The 19257-nt window shown below is 39.1% G+C and overlaps 1 protein-coding gene across 5 annotated transcripts in view; it reads right to left on the bottom strand.

The window, feature by feature from the left end:
* Positions 1-5746: 5746 nt before the first annotated feature.
* CABCOCO1 (ciliary associated calcium binding coiled-coil 1) overlaps positions 5747-19257 on the bottom strand; it is a 66246-nt gene continuing 52735 nt past the window's right edge. For 4 of the 5 annotated variants that reach the window (XM_034777130.1, XM_034777134.1, XM_034777133.1 and 1 more), the window contains 3 exons: positions 9714-9839; positions 9140-9280; positions 5747-6384 (listed from right to left, as the gene is read on the bottom strand). In XM_034777130.1, coding sequence (XP_034633021.1) covers positions 6310-6384; positions 9140-9280; positions 9714-9839 — 342 coding nt within the window. In that variant the 3' untranslated portion in view covers positions 5747-6309. The remainder of the gene's footprint in view (positions 6385-9139; positions 9281-9713; positions 9840-19257) is intronic. The other variant, XM_034777131.1, reaches the window with a different exon arrangement.

Below are 19257 nucleotides of genomic sequence, written 5' to 3'. Positions count from 1 at the left end.
ATTATCTCTAGACTGATTCTTGCCTGCATATTTATAACTGCCTCTGGAAATTTGCACTACATTCATCTGATGAAGTGGGTATTCACCCACGAAAGCTTATGCTCCAATACGTCTGTTAGTCTATAAGGCACCACAGGACTCTTTGTCGCTTTTTACAGATCCAGACTAACATGGTTACCCCTCTGATATAAGGCACATTAGTTATCCTGCAGTAAAAACATACCCTTTTTTTGGGTAGTGAGCACAAAGTCAACCACCTTTTCCTTTCTTTATAGTGAGTCTCTCCAACTTCTATCAAAATCTCTTCATGGCAAGGACCTGGTTAAACGATTTAAGTTAAGTCCACTGGAAAGCACTGTGTACATCTATCGTATAACAAAAGTAATAAATAATAAAGACTAAGTATACTGAAAGTTGAAAATAGTCCCATTTGTTTGCACAAGGAATGACAATGTAAGCTACTTTTAGACAGACACTAACATAGGAATGCAACATGACAAGGGACCTTAAAAATAGTAAGTCTGATTTTAACCTATAAGAGCCAGGAATCCTTAATTCATCATATTGTATCAATACCAGTACATCCACATCCAAAGCATGACCTGTTGCATTTCATGTTAGCATTTTAAAACATAAAATGATTTCCCATTTTTAAATTAGGGCTGTCAAGTGATTCCAAAAAGTAATCACATGATTAACCGCACTGTTAAACAATAATAGAATACTAGTTATTTAAATATTTTTGGATGTTTTCTTCATTTTCAAATATATTGATTTCAATTACAAAGTGTACATTACTCACTTTTTTTATTACAAATATTTTCACTGTAAAAAACAGAAGAAATAGCATTTTTCAATCCCCCCATTACAAGTACTGTAGTGCAATCTCTTTATCATGAAAGTTGAACTTACAAATGTAGAATTATGTACAAAAATAACTGTATTAAAAAACAAACAATGTAAACTATAGCGCCTACAAGTCCACTCAGTCCTTCTTCTTGTTCAGCCAATTGCTCAGACAAGCAAGTGTGTTCACATTTGCGGGAGATAATGCTGCCCACTTCTTGTTTACAATATCACCTGAAAGTCAGAACAGGTGTTCGAATGGCATTGTTGTAGCTGGCGTCACAAGATATTTATGTGCCAGATGTGCTAAAGATTCATATGTCCCTTCATGTTTCAACCACCATTCCAGGGGACATGCGTCCATGCTGATGACAGGTTCTGCTCGATAACAATCCAAAGCAGTACGGACTGACACATGTTCATTTTCATCATCTGAGTCAGATGCCACCAGCAGACGGTTGATTTTCTTTTTTGGTGGCTCGGATTCTGTAGTTTCTGCATCACAGTGTTGCTCTTTTAAGACCTCTAAAAGCATTCTCCACACCTAATGCCTCTCAGATTTTGGAAGGCACGTCAGATTCTTAAACCTTGGGTCGAGTGCTGTATCTTTAGAAATTTCACATTGGTAACTTATTTGCATTTTGTTAAATCTTCACTAAAAGTATTCTTAGAACAACATGTGCTGGGTCATTATCTGAGACTGCTATAACATGAAATATATGGCAGAATGTGGGTAAAACAGCAGGAGACATACTATTCTCCCCCAAGGAATTCAGTTACAAAATTAATTAACACATTATTTTTTCAACGAGTGTCATCAGCATGGAAGCACGTCCTCTGGAATGGTGGCCGAAGCATGAAGGGACATACGAATATTCAGCGGATCTGGCACGTAAATACCTTGCAACACTGGCTACAAAAGTGCCATGTGAATGTCTGTTCTGACTTTCAGGTGACATTGTAAATAAGAAGCGGGCAGCATTATCTCCCATAAATTATAAACAAACTGGTTTGTCTTAGCAATTGGCTGCACAAGATGTTGGATTGATTGGACTTGTATGCTCCAAAGGTTTACATTGTTTTGTTTTTGAGTGCAGTTATGTAACAAATGTAGATTTTTTTTTGTAAGTTGCACTGTCATGATAAAGAGAATGCACTGCAGTACTTTTATGAGGTGAACTGAAAAATATTATTTCTTTTATCATTTTTACAGTGCAAACATTTGTAATAAAAATAATATAAAGTGAGCACTGTACACTTTGTATTCTGTGTTGTAATTAAAATCAATTTATTTGAAAATTTAGAAAAACATCCAAAATATTTAATAAATTTCAATTGGTATTCTATTGTTTAACATTGTGATTAATCATAATTAATTTTTAATCATGATTAATTTTTTGAGTTAACTGCAATTAATCCACAGCCCTATTTTAAATCAGTTCTTACATTTTAAGAATCATATGGTATGTCAGATCACTCATCCTGGTGTCTCCTTACAGAACCCGTGGGTGAAAACCTGGCCCTACTTAAGTCAATGGGAATTTTGCCGTTGGCAGTGTTAATTTACTTCAATTGGACTGTTTGTACAAGTTTGGCCTGTGGGATTTGAACCTTATTTAGGAATTTTAGTAGATTCCTCAGCTGTTCCATATATACATATATATATATATACACACACACACACACACACACACACACACACACACACACACTAAGTCTGCATGTTAAATCAGTGTAACAATACTTTGCACTCATATAGTACTATTCATCTACGAAGTGCTTTATAAATCTCCCAGAGTATGGCTACACAGCAAACACACACTTGTGGCTGTGTCAGATGACTCAGACTCACAGGGCTATGGACTGAAGCCTGATCTCAGGGACCCTCCCTCCTCACTGGATCCCAGAGTTCAGGCTCTGGCCTGAGCCTGAATGTCTAAACCACAATTTTATAGCCCTGCAACCTGCGTCCTGTGATCCCGAGTCATCTGACCTGGGCAGAAGGTATTATTTGGGGGGTAACATTCATACACAACTCCTTGTCAGCTATTTGTGTGCTCAAACTAGGAACTGTTGGCTTTTATAGATGGATGTGAGCCCTCAGGAGTTTGCTGACCAATGCTAGATGAGCAGAGACCAAAAGTGACAAAATCAGAAACATTAGCATAAATCAACCATAATGAGTTAGCTTTCTGACAACCTTTTCCTGACTAAAAATATTCTGCCCATGCAACATTCTAAACAGTTGCTTTACAAGGTCATGATGTCCACATTTGAAATATGCTCTCAAGTACACATTCACAGCCCATTCCCACCCAGATGGTGCTACTGGATGTTATTTATTTTTTAAATTACTTTTGATGAATAATGTGGAGCCACTGCCCCCTTCTGGTTTTATTCTCATTTCCATACACACCAAGTATATGCCCATGCAAGTGAAAGAGTGACAAACAAGACTCTTTAGGTAACTCATTCTCTTTCTTAATCAGGTTTAGAGAGGTTTTTCATTAATATTTATTTTCACCATCATAAATGTGGATGGAAGGAAATGTTTGTTATAACATGTTAAAGAAATTATGTAATTTTACTGCTTAAAACGTTGTTTTCCAATATTCCAGTTAATATTTAGCCTAACCTTAGAAGCATGATTGAAAGCACTTGGTTAAATATGAAAGGGTCAGAGCTCTGTAACGTAAAAATGAATGGATTTCGCAGTTCTAGAACGTATTACACAATTAGGTTTCATTTTGGGCTAACCAACATTTATACAATATGTGACAAAATACGGAACAATGCTAATGTATATTGAAGTAACAAATACAGTCAGAATTATAAAGTGTTACAAATTTTCAGACAAAACTCCTATTGAAGTCAGAAGCAGCTATGTCTGAGTAAGAACTGTAGGATCCAGTCCCATGTTTATGTAATTTCAATATTCATAGATTCATAGATTATAGGACTGGAAGGGACCTCGAGAGGTCATCGAGTCCAGTCCCCTGCCCGCATGGCAGGACCAAATACTGTCTAGACCATCCCTGATAGACATTTATCTAACCTACTCTTAAATATCTCCAGAGACGGAGATTCCACAACCTCCCTAGGCAATTTGTTCCAGTGTTTAACCACCCTGACAGTTAGGAACTTTTTCCTAATGTCCAACCTAGACCTCCCTTGCTGCAGTTTAAACCCATTGTTTCTGGTTCTATCCTTAGAGGCTAAGGTGAACAAGTTCTCTCCCTCCTCCTTATGACACCCTTTTAGATACCTGAAAACTGCTATCATGTCCCCTCTCAGGCCTTGGCTACACTTACCAGCTAGTTCGACGGCTGGAAATCGAAGTTCTGGGTTCGACTTATCGCGTCTAGTCTGGACGCGATAAGTCGAACCCGGAAGTGCTTGCCGTCGACTGCGGTACTCCAGCTCGGCGAGAGGAGTACCGCGGAGTCGACGGGGGAGCCTGCCTGCCGCGTGTGGACCAAGGTAAGTTCGAACTAAGGTACTTCGACTTCAGCTACGTTATTCACGTAGCTGAAGTTGCGTACCTTAGTTCGAATTGGGGGGGGTAGTGTAGACCAAGCCTCAGTCTTCTCTTTTCCAAACTAAACAAACCCAGTTCTTTCAGCCTTCCTTCATAGGTTATGTTCTCAAGACCTTTAATCATTCTTGTTGCTCTTCTTTGGACCCTTTCCAATTTCTCCACATCTTTTTTAAAATGCGGCGCCCAGAACTGGACACAATACTCCAGCTGAGGCCTAACCAGAGCAGAGTAGAGCGGAAGAATGACTTCTCGTGTCTTGCTCACAACACACCTGTTAATGCATCCCAGAATCATGTTTGCTTTTTTTGCAACAGCATCACACTGTTGACTCATATTTAGCTTGTGGTCCACTATAACCCCTAGATCCCTTTCTGCCGTACTCCTTCCTAGACAGTCTTTTCCCATTCTGTATGTGTGAAATTGATTTTTCCTTCCTAAGTGGAGCACTTTGCATTTGTCTTTGTTAAACTTCATCCTGTTTACCTCAGCCCATTTCTCCAATTTGTCCAGATCATTTTGAATTATGATCCTGTCCTCCAAAGTAGTTGCAATCCCTCCCAGTTTGGTATCATCCGCAAACTTAATAAGCGTACTTTCTATGCCAATATCTAAGTCGTTGATGAAGATATTGAACAGAGCCGGTCCCAAAACAGACCCCTGCGGAACCCCACTCGTTACGCCTTTCCAGCAGGATTGGGAACCATTAATAACAACTCTCTGAGTACGGTTATCCAGCCAGTTATGCACCCACCTTACAGTAGCCCCATCTAATTTGTATTTGCCTAGTTTATCGATAAGAATATCATGCGAGACCGTATCAAATGCCTTACTAAAGTCTAGGTATACCACATCCACCGCTTCACCCTTATCCACAAGGCTCGTTATCCTATCAAAGAAAGCTATCAGATTGGTTTGACATGATTTGTTCTTCACAAATCCATGCTGGCTGTTCCCTATCACCTTACCACCTTCCAAGTGTTTGCAGATGATTTCCTTAATTACTTGCTCCATTATCTTCCCTGGCACAGAAGTTAAACTAACTGGTCTGTAGTTACCTGGGTTGTTTTTATTTCCCTTTTTATAGATGGGCACTATACTTGCCCTTTTCCAGTCTTCTGGAATCTCTCCCGTCTCCCATGACTTTCCAAAGATAATAGCTAGAGGCTCAGATACCTCCTCTATTAGCTCCTTGAGTATTCTAGGATGCATTTCATCAGGCCCGGGTGACTTGCAGGCATCTAACTTTTCTAAGTGATTTTTAACTTGTTCTTTTTTTATTTTATCCGCTAAACCTACCCCCTTCCCATTAGCATTCACTATGTTAGGCATTCCTTCAGACTTCTCGGTGAAGACTGAGGTGGACATAAAAAAATTGTTAAATGATACTAGAGTTTTTAACAAGTTCAGCAAAAAATTTAATATGAACTTAAGAAAATAATCTTAGATCAAAAGTGTATAATTACATGTTAATGACATTCTCTCCTTAATATATCCGCAATGTCTTCATATGGTGTTCTCTATTGTAAGCCAACAATATGTATTTCCATCAGTGAAAATTTATGAAAATACTGTAGATTGGGGGGGTGGAATGCTAGAATCATATTTAAAAATATTTTATAATAGGAGGAACACAAAGGAGTTGAATTACTGAGAAGTTTAACATTTTATCAGAAATTACTATTTAGAAGTAGACTTCACTTTTATATTTTTGAACTACATATCCTTCTCATCCTTTTATCTTACTAAGTATAGAGTAAATATAAATGCTATTAGGGGACAGTAAAGTTGTTAAATTTGGATGGATATTTTCCTCAAACATTAGCTCAATGGTTTCCTTTGTAAAAAAATAATTAAATTAATGCTAACTGTCGCCTTTTGTTTTCATAGATTTCTCTAAAGCTCAGCACCACTTCTTGTCTAGCTACTCAGGTATTTTTTAATTTGTCTATTCTCACAGTATAAGCCTCTTCCTCCATTTGCAGTTTTTCGTTTATCTCAGTCTGTGAAGACAATCAGAAAAAAAAAAGTGGTTACGATGGAGCTATTTTGTGCTGCACATTGTCTTTGTGGTTGTGACATATTATAGTGCCTTAAGACAGACATTATCCTGCACACACCTTCCTGTTTTGCAGACATTATGGTGTTCCAGCCTGTACTTATGTGATAACACTTTATCATATTACTGTGTACAATCCCAGTGTAGTATGTCTGCCATGAACAGGAAGGGATATTGGGACAGCCATTTTTCATACAACCTTAAATTAGGAGATAGGCTAATTTGTCTGTATTCTCAGACAGATTTCACCACTAAACACCAAATCAGAAAAATTGCTCTGGGGTTTGGTTATTGCAGTGTTTTCTTTTGCTGCAGATATTAGGTCTCCAGTGTAATACATTTTACTGACCCACTACTGGAACTTAGAAAGCATATTGGAAATGAACAATAAAAAACAAGGTTTATGAGATTTTGCTTGTCTGTCTTGATTATATACATAATAATGAATATATATTATACATAGGAACTCCAGAATTCTGAAGCATTTCAGTGCTTAAATTTCAATGTAATATTTGCAATGAAGGTACATGGAATGTGACACATTTTAGCAAATTTGTTGGCAGTGATAATATGTAGCTGTCTGCAATTCTGTTGCCTGTAGAAATCTGGGCACACTGGATCTAATTCCATGAATATCAGAGGCCTTGGAATTTATGTAACCTTTTCAGTATGCATAGATGTATATGTCCATGGAAACAGATGGTGTTTCATAACAAAAATAGATCAGAAATGGAAAGAACACAAGATAAGGTCCTTCCAAGTTTTCTATGAAAGTTTGGAGAGGGTAAAAAATATACTTTACTGACTCCATACAAAATCACCACAGATTTAGGGCCAAATTATATTGAAATTAATATGATGTTAACAGAGAACTATGTAATTTATACTAGTAGGAAAATCGGTCCTTAAAATCAAGTGCTGAATTCCATCCAAGAAAGTTTGTAGTAGGTTACCTTTTCAGTTAAACTTCAGGCCCTTAGCCTTAAAATCCCTATATTGCCATACTCCAACATACCAAGCAGTGATGGGCAAATCTCAAAATATTCTGAAATTCTGAAAAGCTTGGATAAAGCACCAAAAAAATCTTAATTCTTATTTGAACTTTATCCAGATCTTATCTGAACTTTACTCAGATCTTATCTACCTTGTTCCCTGTGTTTGGACCACTGTCAAGTATAAACAAACAAGTCCATATCCCATTGACCCGTGTCTTCTAGGTACATACTTAATCACTTTCCTGAGGAGAACTGAATCTCCAAGTTAATTCTCTCACTCACAACCTAGCTGCCCTTCTGTTCCCATTCATATATCCTTCTCTGATAAATGTCTTTAATGAAAATCAGCTGTCCCTGTGGCAGCTCCTGCTTCAGACCACTACCATTACCATCACACCTACTTTGAGCCAGCACTGTGATCCGACACTTAATGGTATTTCCTTGATTCAACAGCACCAGAGGATGTATTACATCCATTGGCGAAACAATGCCGAGTATAAGATCGCAGTTCAATGTCTAAGAATATAGTGGAAGGATTTTGATCATGGATCAGACAGAATCTAATGATAAGAGCAACTGGGGGTGGGGGGCTGTCAAAGAGCAGAGGAATCAGTTGTAGGAGAAGAGTCTGTGGAGGGGAGGACAGTTACTACAATAAAGAGGATATTATTCTCTGGGTAGGTAACCAGAGCTTGAAAGATGGAAAAAATGCATCTCTCGCTTGATCCTGCAGTTCTTTTTCATGCAAAACTCTCAAGGACTTCACTGGGAGTTTTGCCAAGGTAAGGTCTGCATGGTCAAGAGAAAAATGTGTATTTAATTTCTTAGAAAAGATGCAGGTTCTATTTGCATGTATAGGCCCAGACTTTTTCATCTATTTCTAATGACAAGTTGAATGGGAATACGGAGTCAAACCTGGAAGGCATTGCGCTGGTGTCAATTTTCCAGCTAACGTTTCCCATTCATGCATAATCCATGCAACTACAGTTTCTCAATATCAAACTATTTTCAGATAATGTGATATTGTTAATAATAAAGTGTTTCTCATTCAAATACATACATCACTGTGAGCAAATGTGCACCATATAAGATTATAATGGTATGTTCTGATTACAACAGCTAATACAGAGTGATAAGTGCAATGAAGTCAATAATAATGGATACTGAACAAGGTTTTGGCTGTTTCTCTTCAGTATGTTCAGATGTTTGATGGAGCAGGATGCAATACGAGATGGTCAAATAGTCTATTCCACTGGGGCAACTCTTATGTAACTACATACAAAGAAACTAAAGTATAGACTAGGCTTACATATGTTTGTAATACAGAACCTACATAATAATTGAGTGTGTGTATAAGTTTCAAAGGCTGCATATTAAGCATATTCAATATGGCATGTGTTCTCTCACTGCATCAGATCCTACACTACTGAAAAGGAATTTTTCCATTGATATGAAAGAGTAGGATTTAGCCCATACTTTCTAAATAACACAGCAATTGTGAAGACGTGTTGTTATGTTACTGAATCTATTTTTGGCTCTTATTACATGTGAGATGACTAATTTGCAAGTTATGTATATCTGTTAAACCACATTCCTACAGCAGATGAATGTGTTGTTTGTCAGCATAGTGTGGGTACAGTTTACAGTCATTAATTAGCTAATTAACTACAGTTAGAATTAGTGAACATATTTCTAAAATAGTACCTGAAGGCTGCCAATAATTTCATTTGTGATCTGACCCAATACTGACTTAACATCTTCAATGGTGAACCCAGCCATAGGATCTATGTCCAAGGATTCTGTTTCTGGTTGGAGTCCTTCTGGATGACATTCTTGATTGATTTCCTAATAAATTAAAAGTAAATGCCACAATAAATGTTTCAGTTTGAACATTCCACTATTATATACAATATCAAAGTGTTGCCAGCCCAAAGGCACAACAGCAATGTGCTGTGCTGGCATGTGAAAGATTCTAATTTGGGAAGAGATCTTCAGAGTGTTTTTTACTGGCCAATACAGAGAAGGCACACTGCTGAGGTATTGTGATTGTTTCCTAAGGAATGGTGAGAGAGGCTGACTGAATACATGCCATACATGCTCCCTTGCTGACCAATTAATGCATCAACAGCAACTTCATTCAGTCTTAAAACTGAGCGCACATTATACCCTAGTAGCAGAAGATGGACAGAGGAATCAAACTGGTGACTTTCACTGTGTTCCTATGGGAAAAAGTGGGGAGATGGCTCACAGTAGAACAGATGAAAAAAGAAACCCTTACCTCAGTTTCCACCTCTGATTCTGGGGGTAATGCAATAAACGATGAATACATATCATAAGATATACCTTCCTCTAACGGAGCTGGGAAAAGTGTATCCATTGGTTTGACAAGTTCAACCACGTTCTGCTTGGATTAAAAAAACCCTCATTGTAATATTGGATTTAATTCTTGCTCACAGCTTTGTGAAGACTTTTTGAAAGGAAATAAAATGCTTGGCTCACAACAAACTTAGTACCTTTTTGTTACCATCCAAGTGCTTGAAATTGGAAAGCCAACTGACAACTATTACAGACCACTGTTTGCTTTCTGACAAGTTCTTCCAGGGGCTCTCATTAAAACGGAACAATTTATCTGAAAAGAGCTCTTGATTTCCATAGGTTCCATAGCAATGCAATTCCATACCCACCTGGATAATGAAGTTTGGAAACTAGAGTGTTGGGCGTACCTTAAAGATTATTATAAAATAGAAAATTGTCAGTCCTGAATAAGAATGTTTGTTGTATCTTAGAGTCAAAGGTCTCAGGTCATCACTGCATTATTTTATTAATTCCAAACCCCTTATACTGGGGTTCCACAGTGCCAAGTCAGGCCCCAAGATTGTATGATGTTTTTTGTTCATTTGTTTATTTGGGGGACTCACCGCTGCAGCGCCTCCTGCTAGTCTCTCAGGGAATTAGCTCATCCAGCCTCTGGAGCGCCCTCTGCAGGCCAGTGTCCCGCTGCCGCTGGCCCCTGTGTCCCTCCCAGGACCCGGAGCCCCTTGTCTTTGGGGTGCTGCCCCTGGCAATACCCTCGCAGTCTCAGGGTCTCCCCACCCAGGGGAACCCCCAACCCTCTATCCCCACCTTGCCTCAGTCATGGGCTACTGCTAGTCACCATCTAGCCCCCGCTAGCTGGGGCAGACTGCAGTATAAAAGCCACTCATCATAGGCAAGGGGGGTTTGGACCTGCTGCCTCTGTCTATCCGTGGACTGCCCTCTGTAACCCCAGTACCTAATTGGCCTTCCACTAGGCCACAGCCTGGGCAGTTTCCAGGCCAGAGCTCCTCAGCTCCCTTGGCCTTCCCCCAGCTCTGCTCTGCTCCACTCCAGGTACCTTCTCTCAGCTCCCTGCAGCCAGGTCCCTCCCTCTCAAAGCTAGAGAGAATCTCTGTTGGCTTTTGGCTCCAGCCCTCTTATAAGGGCCAGCTGGGCACTTGTTAAGCCAGCCACAGCTATGGCTGCTTTCCAATCAGCCTAGCCTTTCCCCTGCCACAGCCCGCCCCCAGGGTTGTTTTAAGGCCTTTCGGGCAGGAGCGGGGTAACCACCCCACTATAGGGGGGTTTTACCTTACAGTTTCCCTTTAAATAGAGTCATATAGTTAAAAATCAGGAGGAACCACAAGTTCATGACCTTCTATATATCACAGGCCACCAACACCAACCAACACCTGCCCATTTAAACCCAACAACCAAAATGAGACCAAAGTAAATGAGAGTCACAGGAGACTAAATTATTATGTGGTATAGACAAAGAATAGGAGGGATCGAATTGCACCAGTGCTTGAGGCCCTTGCAATGGCAGAGAAATGATTAAGAGAGATATACCCGGATAATCCTGGCAAATGACCTACAACCACATACTGCAGATAAAGGCGAAAACCCCCAAAGGTCACTGCCAGTCTAATCTAGGGGGAAATTCCTTCCTGACTCCAGGCACTCTTCCTTCCTTTTCTGTTCTGAGTCTTATAACCACCCTTGAATTGTCAGATTATAACTAAATTACAACACAACTAGTTTCTTTTATAAGTCATAACAGTCACAAAATTCAAACAAAAGATATTAAAAAGTGCCTGACATGGCAAGGTAGACTATGAAATATCATGTGTAGTAATAAAAGGTTTATGAACAGTACTATACTTCGAAGCAAAAATGCAGTGAAAGGGTCATTATGAATTGTCCCTTCCTATATGTTGCAGTCTTAATAAGTCCAGGGGAAAATTAGAATGAATGAATTGTGGTGAAAGCCCAGAGCCAACAACTGTATTTAAATGAATCCTTCTAATGAAATACTTTCCTTTAAAAACTACAATTAAGTCTTTATATTTCCTTAGAACAAAACCTTATGTTTAACACCAGAAATGGTTCTATAGCAAAATCTATTTAAAAACACAGAAGGAGTCAGGGTCAGTATTGTACTCCTGCTTATAAACAGTTACAATTTCCCTAAAATAAACTTATAACTTTCTGAAGTATGTGAATAGATTTAAGACAAATTACACTGATCTATATTAAAATATTAGTGCTGCTTATTGAAAAATTGTGAAGATTTTTAATTTTCAGAGTTATTTACTCATGACAAAGTTGTATTGTTCAAAATAGCCTCGTAAATCACTATAATTCTTGAGCTGTGAGAAACAGTTTGATGGGGGGAAAAGCGGACAAAATGTTATGTTAATGGATTATGCAATCTATTTGTGCTAATATGGTGTTGCACGTGCCACAGAAATGAGTCAGATCCTCACTGACTGCTATAGGCCCATGGTGCAAAGGACCCTTAAACCACCCTTAAAGTGGCTGATGAGGAGTCCCCCATATTGGAGGAATCCTGGGCTGGCCCCAGCAGTGCAGAGGGTGTCATGATCAGCTGGGGACAAGGGGAAATGTGATAGAGACAGAGGAAGTGGAACTAAATCACAATATGCTTTGCCAGTCTCCAGGTGGTGCAATGCTCCCTGGGGAACCATGCTAACCGTAACAAGTTTCTAGGGGGGGAGGGATAGCTCAGTGGTTTGAGCATTGGCCTGCTAAACCCAGGGTTTTGAGTTCAATCCTTGAGGGATCCTTAGGGATCTGGGGCAAAATCAGTACTTGGTCCTGCTAGTGAAGGCAGGGGGCTGGACTCAATGACCTTTCAAGGTTCCTTCCAGTTCTAGGAGATAGGATATCTCAAAAAAAAAAAAAAAAAGTTGCAGCTGCTTTAACTTGCACTGGAGATCAGTTTGGTGGTGGTGGTTTAGAGCCGGCTTTATGAGCTTGGTACAGCTGAGGATTGCACTTACTGTTTCAATGTTACTCTAAACCTATAACCATATACAATTACTTTTCATTTAATTCTTTTCTAGTGGAGGTTTGCATAAAAATGGACAAGTCTTAAAAAGTAGTCATATTGTTCCCTGTGTATGTCATTTGTATTTTTTGTTGAGAACTAGCAGACTGCCTTTTTAGAAATGTGGGCATAGCACAGATAATAAAATAGTATAAAGGAATATTTCTAAACAGAATAACAACAGGATTAGTAAGAAATTCTAATAAATGAGTTCTACAGATGTGGTGGTGGTGGTTATAAAATTAACTTTGCATAAGTTATGAATACAGAATTACATTTCCCCCAGATGTTATCTGTTACTTAAATTAATGTTGCTTAAGTTACCATTATAATAAATAATATAATACAGTGTTGGATAAAATGTAAGTTTCTATTGCATAAAAACAAGCAATGGCTGATAACAACTTTTAATAGTGTATGTAAAGAGTTTTTAATATTCTATAAATAACTGTTTGGTATATCTTAATAGTAATAGCACAAATGTCCACTCTCAAAATATTATGGAGATTAAAACCAGCTATTGACTTATGAAGAAATTCAAGTAATTGGAAAACTCTCCAGTATTTACATATGCAGTATGAAGTGAACCACTCTATTCACGGAATAAATGTCAGAGTTTGAAAATCAGCAAAAGCTAATATTAAGGTCAGTTTGGATTTACTAATATGTTTGCAGAAAATCAGAATCTACATTTGATGCTTGTTCGTTTCTTCTTGAATGAGAAAATGTAATATTTGGCCCAAAGCTCTATTTGCTTCAAGCTTTTCGTATCCTAAAGAAACTTTAAACTCTTTTTCCCATCTTACAAACCATCTACAGTACTGTACTCTCCTCCACATGGTTAAAACTTTATTTCTGTGTAGTAAATCTTACCAAAAAGGCAAAAGTGCTTGTTATATAAAGGATGAAAAGTATTCCCAAATTTCCGCCTTATGGATCTGATCTAAAACCCAGTGATGTACCAGTGAATCTTTCCACTGACTTCAATATGCCTTGGATCAGGCCATATATGAATGATAGCCAAATTAGAAACTATTACTTGTTGTTTCTTCTGTATAAATACACACGCCATACTTGTGGATTTTTAAATGGTATGCTTTAGGGTCATATGATACCTGCAGAGCCACACAAGCTTATATCTAAAAAGTTACTTAAGTGAGATTTCTTATGAGCCAAAACACTTAATGTAGGATTTGCAGGATTTTACCAGCTAGTCTAAATGTACTTAACTCTAGATCTGCAAATCTTCTGAGTTTCAGACATTAGGATGAAAGCCTGTGGTTTATATGGTAGAATACTTGGAATGAATAAACTGATGACTAGAGCTCTAAACTCACACTTTTGGCCAAACCACCAGTTTAACCCTATCTTCAAGCACATATGCATACAATTTGCCTACTGTAGCTGGCTTAATAGGCATTAAGCGGAACACCAAAATTCTAAAAGAGCACCAATTTTATGGGGAGGCTGCTGCTGCTCGCGCCTCAAATACATTGCTTATATTACTTTGCTGCAGTGTGGTGTCCACATTTGAGGACATAAGCAAGCCCAAAGAATGAAGACTGTTATCGGCCAAACAATCATTCCAAAATATAGGATCTATGCAGTCTGAATAGGATGGCAGAACTGAGTTCTACACTAATCAGGGGCTAAATTTTTCCTCAACTTCCTTTACTTGCATGGGAGTTGTGTATGCATATTCAAGGGCAGAATTTGGACCACATGAAGACAATTACAATTACATAAAAGAAACAGAACAATAAATCACATTTCTCCTTTATGTTCCTTTTCTTTATCTTAGAATTTATGTTAATCCATTTTAGAAATGGGTTTCTCAGATATAGGAACTGAGCAATAAGCAAATACTTGAACTGTGAAACTCAACTTCACCAGGAATGAATCTGGCCCAAAATTGCTATTTTAAATACTTTGGTGCTCTAACTAAATTCACAAAACAGGATATTCCCCCCCCCCCCCCCAAAGCCATAAATCAGTCAGTGACATCTGGCCTCAAGGACATCGGTGTCATCTGAAATGTGGTAATTTATATTAATGAACATCAATATTAAATTTTAAATAAAAAGAATTTGCTGTAGCCATTATGTTTACATATGGGATATTATTTATCGGTTGTGTTCCTCCTTTCCTATACTTTTGCCCATAAATTATTGTAAGAAGAAACAGAGCCATGGTTATAAATATTTTCCCTCTCAGTTTAATCTTCTAAATATCGTCTTACTGTTTCAATAGCTATACAAGGCACTCCCCTGTTAACCAACAGGCAGGATTTTCTTGCTACTAAAGCAACTACTGCCAATTTAAATGCTTGGACAACTAGAAAAGGGTGCTCCTACAGGAAGCAACCAAACCCTTCCTTTCTAGAGGCCCCTCTGTGGAAAACACCTCTTAATGTCACATTCAGGGGCTGCCACAGTTTCAGGGATCAAAGAAAAGGAATAATGCCTCCACTTTACTGAATTGCAACATGCTTTCTTTGTATTTAACCAGGCTTTCAATTAATATTGTACAATTCGGAAATGTTAATACATTACAGACATCAAGGAGGGGACAATGAAAATATGACCAGTGTGCTTCCACACGGAGGGCATCAATGCAGTACTGATTCACCTTGGAATAGTAGCTGTAAATTCATATTGTGTTCACAGTAATGCTAACCTTCATGGAGTCATGGGATTACATGAGAATCTCAGTTTTCATTTAAAAAAATAAATAAAGTTAGTGTCTAGCCCTTGTAGTTACTAGGAAAAGATTGCAAATATAAATCCTTGAGGCTCAAAAACCAGAAGGCAAATAAAAGAAACCCAGAATTTATTATTTTTAAGTCAATACCATGATTTCTTGGGGCTTGACTCATGATTTTCAAATGCTTGGAATTAGCAACACTGAGGTACAGTATTATCTCTTTAAGTCATGTATAGTGTTGTAGGAGTTTGGGTTTTTTTAAAAACACCAGAAAGCATGGCTCCTGTGTGTTTGAACCCTGCAAACTACTTACTGATATCCTCCCCTTCTCTCTCATGGAAATTCTGCCAGCAAACAAAGCACAGAAGCTGGCTCCAATGTAGATTGCAGGATTTTGTTAATACAGAGACACATGCTCCCTAAAGATGAAGGCTCATAGAGCATGTGTGGTTGGCATAACTTTTACAAACTTGCAGGCTAGCCCTTACATTCTTGATTTGAAATGAGAGTTGTTCATTATATATAGCGGTAGAGAGATCTGAAATAAAAATCCAGGGACATTTGGACACCAAGTGTCCATCTTAGTCGTCCAAACATTGTAGAACTTAGACATTTTACCAGTCATATGAACCAATTTTGAAGATATTAAATTTGTACTTGGCATGTATAGCTACATCTAGGTGATGGAAAATAACCTTTCAGAAGAAGTGTTGCCTATAAAGCCTCCAGGTAAGCCGCAAAGCAAGCAGTCGGAAAGGTGAAAAAAAACAGCCTTAGATGAGCTGTATGAATTGAACAACTACCTTCAGCGTGCCCAAAAGAAAATTTAGGTAATCGCATGGACAAGAAACAAAAGCAAGGAATATGGAAGGAACACACCATTTGTAAAGATGGAGAGGGCAGACTGCTTGTGATGAGAGACACAATATGTAACTATGAGAATCTAATTAATGCAAACCCTTTATATGTTACACTAAACTGGTGTGAATTAATAATTATGGATACTGATGATCTGTCAGAGGCAGTGGTCAAAGATGCACTGCTGAAGATGGCACCTGGAAAAGCAGCAGGTCCAGACAAAATCATGGTGGAAATTATCAAAGCCTTGAGAGAGGTTGGTCACACTGCATGTAACTCTTAGAGCAGTAGTTCTCAATCCTTTTTTCCCACGGACCACTTGAAAATTGCTGAGGGTCTCGGCGGACCACTTAATGATCTTTCCAAATGTTGTTTGTACCGTTAGCTAACTATCGTAAAGTGCTTTGGATAGAAGCGCTATATAAAAAACCCCTTAATAATAATAATTTTTTTGGTTCTACAAATAATAGCACACAACTCATATTTTAATATCAGTAGTCCTACCTTTCTAGTGTGATGGATGTGCTCTCTCCTCCTGCCACAGCAGCCCCCAAGCTGGGGCTGGGAAGGAGGGTGGTCTCTTACCGGCAGCTGCAGCCCTGCTGCTGAGGAAAGTCACCTCTTTCTCTTGTCGCCGCAGCCCTGCATGTCCCAAATTCCCCCTGCCCCCTCTTCTCACCCCACTGCCCCCCTCCCACCTACCTCCTTATTCCCCCCAAGGCCACCACCTCACCTTACCTGCGCAGCTCCACTAATTAGGTGGGTGACCATTCATTCTCGTGTGCGCCGCACCTTAGCGGGAACTATCCGCAGACCACCCGAATGGAGCTTGTGGATCACTGGTTGTCCATGGACCACAGTTTGACAATCTCTGTCTGAGAGGGAATCTCTCAGATGTGATTGTCACATCTGCAGAACAGTGGAGCCCATTTGAAGATAGGAGCAGTTTGGTTGTAGAAAAGGAAAAAAGAAGACAAATGTTATGTTCATTGTTAGATAGTTGGTAGAAAAGAAGCTGGAAAGGAAAAGAGCACGGTTGGGCTTTCCTTGAATTGGAGAAAGCATTCAACAAACTACCAAGTTGACGGCTGGTGCCTCTGCTATGATTCTATGAGGTACTGGAGGATCTTGTCCAGACAACGATGGGTTTGTATGATGGTTCTAAGACAAAAGTGCAGATGCCCTTGGCCTTCGGTATAATGCAAGATTTCAAGGTGAAGGCTGGATTCCACCAGGGATCAGCATTTAGTTCATTACTATTCATAACTGGTGGATTTCATAAATAAGCAAATTCAAAGAGAAGGTGGGACGAAGTTGATCCATGCAAACAATATTGCACTTATGGCTAATAGTGAGGAAGATTTCATCCAGGCGATTGATGCCTGGAACATGGAACTAACGCATTTTGTTTCAAAATGAGTAAAAAAAAGCCTGAAGTCCTGTGCGTGACTCATATGGAACCAAGACAGATGAATATCATCATTGACGGCCTGCTTCTACATCGGGTTTCTGAGTTTAAGTACCTTAGGGGATGGGTTAATAGCAAATGGAGAAAATGACAGAGAACTGCAAGCAAGGTGCCTGAGCGCATGGGAAGTCTGGTGCAAGATAAGTGCAGGATTTATGATATGTGGATGCTCCGACTACTTAAGGGACAACCATACAAAACCATGGTAAGATCAGACCTTCTATATGGGTCAGAGACACCGGTTTAGTGTAACATATAATGGGTTTGCATTAACTAGATTCTCATAGTATTCTCATAATTACATATTATTTGGATCACTGACAGGGTGACCAAAGAGAGGCATTTCAAAAGACTTGAAATGAGATGTTTGAGGGCAGTGAGAGGGGTGACACTACTGGATCTCATGTGGAATGATGCCACCAGAAGTAAGACCAAGGATGGCAGAGATTAGAGAGAAGATGCCAGAAAGGAGACTGATATTGTATGGGTATGTATAAGGATGGTTGAAGGAAATCCTATTAGGGAGGCATTTGAGACTAGTGTTTGCGGATGGAGAACAGAGGAGAGCCAAGAAAATGGTGGATAGACTGTGTCTGGTAGGGATGAGTGGATATGGAGTGAGCACTGGGCCAGCAAGCCTGGAAAAGACTGATCCAGTGAGCTGACCCTAGGTACTGAGGAAAAAGGGTAATAAGAATAAGAATGTGTAGCTACATCTTAATATCTTATGGCATATTCTAATTAGGCTGTAGCTTTAGATTCCCACCCATGTCTCATTCTCAGAATTGTTAAACCAGTAGGGGATAAAATAAACATAAAAATGTTAAGCTATACCTAGCCAATTACCTTTGATTATATCTTACAAGTTAGTCAGTGAGGTAAGAGGAGGGATTTACACCTTTAGTAAAGATTCCTTTCACGTCTATCTTCTTGCAATGAAAGATGGCAAACAGATTTGCATGAGTACCTGCTGAGTTTAGCTGCACAATGGCCTACAATGTTTTGAATACTTAGATGTAAAAAATGTGGTGGCATTACATTTGTCTCCTGTGGGCCCACCATGGTAGCAGATACTAGAACCCTGCACAGAGCTGCAGGTTAATTACTCTTGGTTCGCCGGGGCAGTTGCGGCTTCTCAGACTTTATCTGAATATAAGGGAGGTGTTAGTGACCCTCAACCAGAGCTAACATGCTGCAAGTGTGAGGGAAGGACCCTGAGAGGCACAGAATGGAGTTCACGTAGAGTTATTTTGGAATTGCCTTTCTGCTAATAAAACCAAACTGTAGAAGAAGAACAGGAGTACTTGTGGCACCTTAGAGACTAACAAATTTATTAGAGCATAAGCTTTTGTGGACTACAGCCCACTTCTTCGGATGCATATCCGAAGAAGTGGGCTGTAGTCCACGAAAGCTTATGCTCTAATAAAT

The sequence above is a fragment of the Trachemys scripta genome, chromosome 7 (genome assembly GCF_013100865.1).
Source record: "Trachemys scripta elegans isolate TJP31775 chromosome 7, CAS_Tse_1.0, whole genome shotgun sequence".
NCBI classification, from domain to species: domain Eukaryota; kingdom Metazoa; phylum Chordata; order Testudines; family Emydidae; genus Trachemys; species Trachemys scripta.
Note: the sequence above shows the minus strand (reverse complement) of the source record. Positions and strands in the feature narration are given on the sequence as shown.